The sequence below is a fragment of the Propithecus coquereli genome, unplaced genomic scaffold (assembly GCF_000956105.1).
Source record: "Propithecus coquereli isolate 6110/MARCELLA unplaced genomic scaffold, Pcoq_1.0 Scaffold9954, whole genome shotgun sequence".
NCBI lineage: Eukaryota > Metazoa > Chordata > Mammalia > Primates > Indriidae > Propithecus > Propithecus coquereli.
Window position 1 is genome coordinate 8993 of NW_012156345.1, and position 4802 is coordinate 13794.

Sequence of the window (4802 nt, forward strand, 5' to 3'; positions counted from 1 at the left end):
CCACGGGCCCAGCTCCTCACCTGACATGGGCGGACAGCCTCCTGTCGGCCACCCGGGGGTCCTCGGCGGGCTCGGCCTCCGCCCTGCAGCGCGTGGGCTCCCGGTCTGCAAGAGGGTCCTCATGTGAAGCCCCTCGCTCGCCCCCTCTGCCCGCTCATCTGCCCCTCGGCGAGGGCCAGACCTCACTCACCCTGGCCGGCGGGAGGGCCGTCCTTCCTCTTGCCGGAGGGCTCGGGGCTGACGCTCAGCTTCACGCGGAGGGTCTTGCTGCCGCCCGAGGAGTGGTTGATGGAGGCGTCGACGACCTCGTAGATGGTGTGCATCAGGCTGGACACGTCCTGGCGGCACCGGCGTCACAGCAGCCTCAGAGGGGACCGTACCCACCCTCCCTCCAAGACGCCCCACCCCCGGGCCACCCTGCCCCGTCCACTCCGCATCCCACACCGACCTCAGAAACGGACACAGACACACATCTGAGCGGGGGGGTCGCACCCCCAAAGACAGTCCTGCCTGTGACTCTGGTGGCCCGAGGGTGGTCCTGCCCTGGGAACACCCTGCAGCACTCAGGCAGACCCTCCAGCCGCGTGAGGACCGGGTCGGGGGTCCTGCCCACACTGCCCTCTCTGCGTCCCCATCTGGGGACGGCCACGTCTGTCTGTGCACGGAGCCTGCCTGACCCCAGACCTGGGAGGCCTGGCCCTGAGCCGCCCCTCCTACGGACGGACGGCCGCACACACGGCGCTACCTCTCTGGTGACCTTCCCGCTGTTGTCGAAGTCGTAGAGCGTGAACGTCCACTCCTGGCGGTCGTCCTCCTGCACCGAGACATCACACCGGACGGCCTGGGGGCGCACACAGGGCGGGGCCTCAGGGGGTCAGTGGGGCCCTCAGCCGCCACATGCATCACCCGGGTAACCCATGACTCCACAGAAGGCAGCGTCCGGGGGCCTTGCCAAGGGGTCTCCCGCGGACACGGCTCAGGGATGGCCTCGGTTTCCAGTTTGTGGCTGGGAGAGGGCGGACACATGGCTGAGGCCGGAGCCCTGGGCTCTGCAGACTCTGTCCTCACCCCGCTCCTCCCTCCTGGTGGGGACCTGGCTGTGTGCCTGTGACTCAGTTTCCCCAGCGTGACACCCGCCCGGCTCATGCTGGTGCTCAGCGTCACCCAGGAGACAAGGCCACGCCAACTGCCAGGAGCTGTTGGCTCCAGAAATCGCGACATAAACCCGAGACCTCCCTGGGCCCGGCGGGAAAGCGGGACCTCCCGCGGCTCTGCCTCTGTGGGGCGGGGACGCGGGGCAGCCGGAAGGTCGGCTTTGGTGTCGTCCCGCTTCGCCGCACGTGCCAAGGTGGGGAAGGTTCCTCAGATGATTTAGCGCCACACAGGCCAGTTCCGGCCAAACTCACGGAGAGATCCCGCGTCCCCCATGCGGCTGACGGGCGGCACGTCCGGGTCTCGATTTAAGGCCCCGAACTGGCTTCGAACTGCGGAGCCAACACACGCCCGCCCGCCCACCCAGGGGAGCTGGCGGGAGGGTGAGGGGCGAAGACCTACGCCGATGTGCAGGCGCTTCCTGCCCAGTCCTCGCGGGCCCTCGCAGGCGGCCGCCCTCTCGCCATCCTCCGCACCGAAGAGCTGTGCGGGGCCCTCCCGGCCCTCGGCCTTCTCCGGGGTTAGTGCCACTGCAGGGGCGAGAGGGGAGGTGCAGGGGCAGAGGGCACGCGGCAGGATGTGGCCGGCCCCAGGGCTTCGCCGCCCTCCCTGCGCTGAGCCGTGATCCCTCCCGGACGGCCGGGGCCGAGAGCCCATCCTTGCGGAACGAGGGGTGTCGAGAAGCCATGCGAGGGCAGGGAGCCCCACCCCCGGGCTGGCCATGGCCGGGAGCCCCCTCCGGCCCCCCAGCCCACAGTGCCTCACACCGGCCCTGGGGTCTTAGGCGCCGCCGACGCCACAGAGCGCAGCATGCAGGGAGCCCCCTGGGGCCCCGGAGGGTGGTCCCGGCCCTCCGCCTCCCTTTCCCTCCGCACGGCCCCCACTCCACAGTCTGCGCAGGTCACCCGCGCACTGAGCGCGTCGGCGCAGTGGCCTCCCGCACAGCCTCTCCGGCCATGACGGACAGGCAGCGCCTGCAGCCCTCCCAAGCCACGTCCCCAGCTCGGCACCTGCGGCAGGTGCTTGTCTGCACCTGGGCTGGGACGCCCCACGGCGAGGCCTGGCGCCACCACGGCGCAGTGCGTGGCAGTGCTCAGGCCGGGCCACCGTCTCTCCCGTCCTCCGACCCACACCTGACCGAGGGGTTGCAGGTCACCTCACACGGGCTCCCGGACACTCCAGTGCACAAACGTAACACACACTTGGGGCTCAGCCGCCGAGACGGGGCCTCTGCTCCCCGCTCGGCCGATCCAAGCGCCTGTCGTGCGGACCCCGAGGGGACCCCGGGGGGGACTGTGCACCAAGGGGTTAAGTGCGTCTGATGGGCAGGGCTGGGCACGGCCTGCCCTTCCTGGCTGTGCCTGGCACGGGCCCGTCCGGGAGGCTCGGGGAAGAGGCACTTACCCTCCAGGGGACACTGGTCCTGCCGGAGAGGCCCCTCCTTGGGGTCCCCGCTGGGCAGCTCCTGCGGGGAAGACAGGCTGTAAGTGCGGACATGAGCCCCTCCTCGCCGACGCCTGACGCACGGCCCGCCGGCTGCGCAGCTGCTCCGCCCCCGTGGCCCGCGGCCTGGTCGTTCCCTCCTGGCAGGGTCAGGCGAGGCCCCACATCTCTCCTCGTCTCCCGGGGGCTGCAGAGCCCGCAGGGTCACCCCCAAGCGCACCCTGACGCCCCAGATGCCCTGGCCCAGCGGGCCCCAGGCGGCAGAGTGTCGGGGACACCGCTGGACGCAGGTCCCTCCGCCACAGAGCTTGTCCAGGGCCCTCACAGGGCACGGTGGGAGGGTCCACACAGACCGGCTGCCACCCCAGGCCACAGCAGAGGGAGGGGACTAGGCCCCCATCCACGACAGGCCCGAAAGTCGCCCCCGCTGGGTGATCTGCTGAGTCGGACAGACTCGTCCGGGAGCCTCTTGACCAGACCTCGCCCGGGGGCAGCAGAGCTCGAGCTCATTTTAATAAGAAACGAAATATCGAGCACAGGACAGACCACGTCCCCCCGACGAGCCGCTGACGGCCCCCAGACCGCGTTTGGTGCTGAGAGTTTGCTCCGGCCCTACGAGGCCCGTTCAGGTTCGTGGAGACGCGTCCTCCTTAGCCGGAGCAGCGCTGGCCCAGGCGGACGTGGGGCTGAAACCAAATAGTCTCCAAAAACTTGAAATTGGGTTAATTTTTTTTCTGTAAAGGTAAAACAGCCTGTGAAGCTGCAGCCCAGCTCCCGTGGCGTCCAGGGCGGCGCCCAGAGCCCCCGGGGTGCAGCCTCCCCGTCCCCTGGGGTGCGGCCTCAGCCAGGCGGGGCAGCTAACCCCGCAGCCAACCAGGCTCCAACAACCAGCGCTGAGCCCCCTAACGTGGGGAAACGTACGCCCCCGACATCACGGGTTTAGAATACACGGCGTTTTCTAAGAGCCACATCGACAGACGCCTCTGAGATGCAGAGAGGGTCAAACAAGGGAACAGTGAGTGTTCACGGGGAAAATCATTCTGGCCTCCCAGACTGGTGATTTAGTCAGATCTGTCCCGGTTCCATACAGATGCCCTCTAATCTACCCTGCTCCGGTTAACTAGAAGGGCCAAGAGCTCTAATTGCAACGTATAAAGTCTGCCCAGGGCTGCGGCCAGATGTGTGCCCCCTCCCCACTGGGCGACTCGCTCAGCGGCCAGATCCCACAGAGCAGGGCTCCCCACCTCCCGACATCCCCGAGGGCCCCCCCAACTCTGCCCCAGGCCCCACCCCTGCCCTGCCCCCACGAAGGAGCCCAAGGCCCCCATATAAAACCCTCCAACCCGACCCCACTTGGGGTGGCTGCACCCCTTCCTCATGGGCCTTCCTGGCCAAGCGGCTGGCTTGGGGCTCCCCAGCCCACCCTCCCACTGCCCTGAGGCGCCACCCCGCACCCCCCACCCCGCCACACCCTCCAAGTCCGCAGAAGCCACCTGTGCTCAGAGGTGCTTGGGCCTGGCTCTCGGCGGGTCCTCCCGGCACCCAAGCCACGGGCAGCTCTCAGTGGTTCCTCCCCACACCTGCCTGCGCTGCCCCGTACCCCCCTGCTGTCCTCGCAGTCCCCCCTCACTCTGGGGTGTGCTGGGGGCTGATCAAGACCCCGAAACGCCCGCATCACAGTGGGAACAGGACCCGTAAAGCAATCGGCCGGTGCTGCGCCCGGAGTCTGTCTGTCCCTGCCCGCCACACCACCGCCACCGCGGAAGGGGGCAGACGGGTCCAATCCCAGCCACGAGCCCCAGGGACCAGAGCCCGTGGCACAGCACATGGCCCTCTCACCCCGCAGGGCCGCTCTGGGCGGCCACCCCAGAGGCCACCATCCACGCCCCAGATGCGGCAGCCAGGACATCTGCTCCTGGAGCCACCGGCCCAGAGCTGAGTTCTTTACCCGCCTGCAGTCGGCCCCAGATGTGTCCACAGCTGCCAGTGGGACCGAGCGTGGGGAGGTTTCTCGTAAGATCTCGGCTCCTGGCCTTCTGTGGAGTCAAAAGGCCAGACGTTCCCGCGTGACAGTGGCTGTGGGCCGGGGTCCCGTTTTGGGGAAAAAGGACTCACAGAGCGCGGCTCCTCTGTGCGCCGCGGCCTCCAGGGCAGGCGTGAACCAGCTGCTGTTTCTGTGTCCGTCTCCCCAGAAAGACAAGCCTCCG

General features: G+C 68.6%; 1 protein-coding gene across 1 annotated transcript in view; it reads right to left on the reverse strand.

The window, feature by feature from the left end:
- LOC105827254 (protein naked cuticle homolog 2-like) overlaps positions 1–2617 on the reverse strand; it is a gene marked incomplete at both ends in the record, with an annotated part of 11602 nt that extends 8985 nt beyond the window's left edge. The window contains 5 exons of the mRNA XM_012665314.1: positions 21–105; positions 191–338; positions 746–841; positions 1555–1682; positions 2557–2617. Coding sequence (XP_012520768.1) covers positions 21–105; positions 191–338; positions 746–841; positions 1555–1682; positions 2557–2617 — 518 coding nt within the window. The remainder of the gene's footprint in view (positions 1–20; positions 106–190; positions 339–745; positions 842–1554; positions 1683–2556) is intronic.
- Between the last annotated feature and the right edge of the window lie 2185 nt (positions 2618–4802).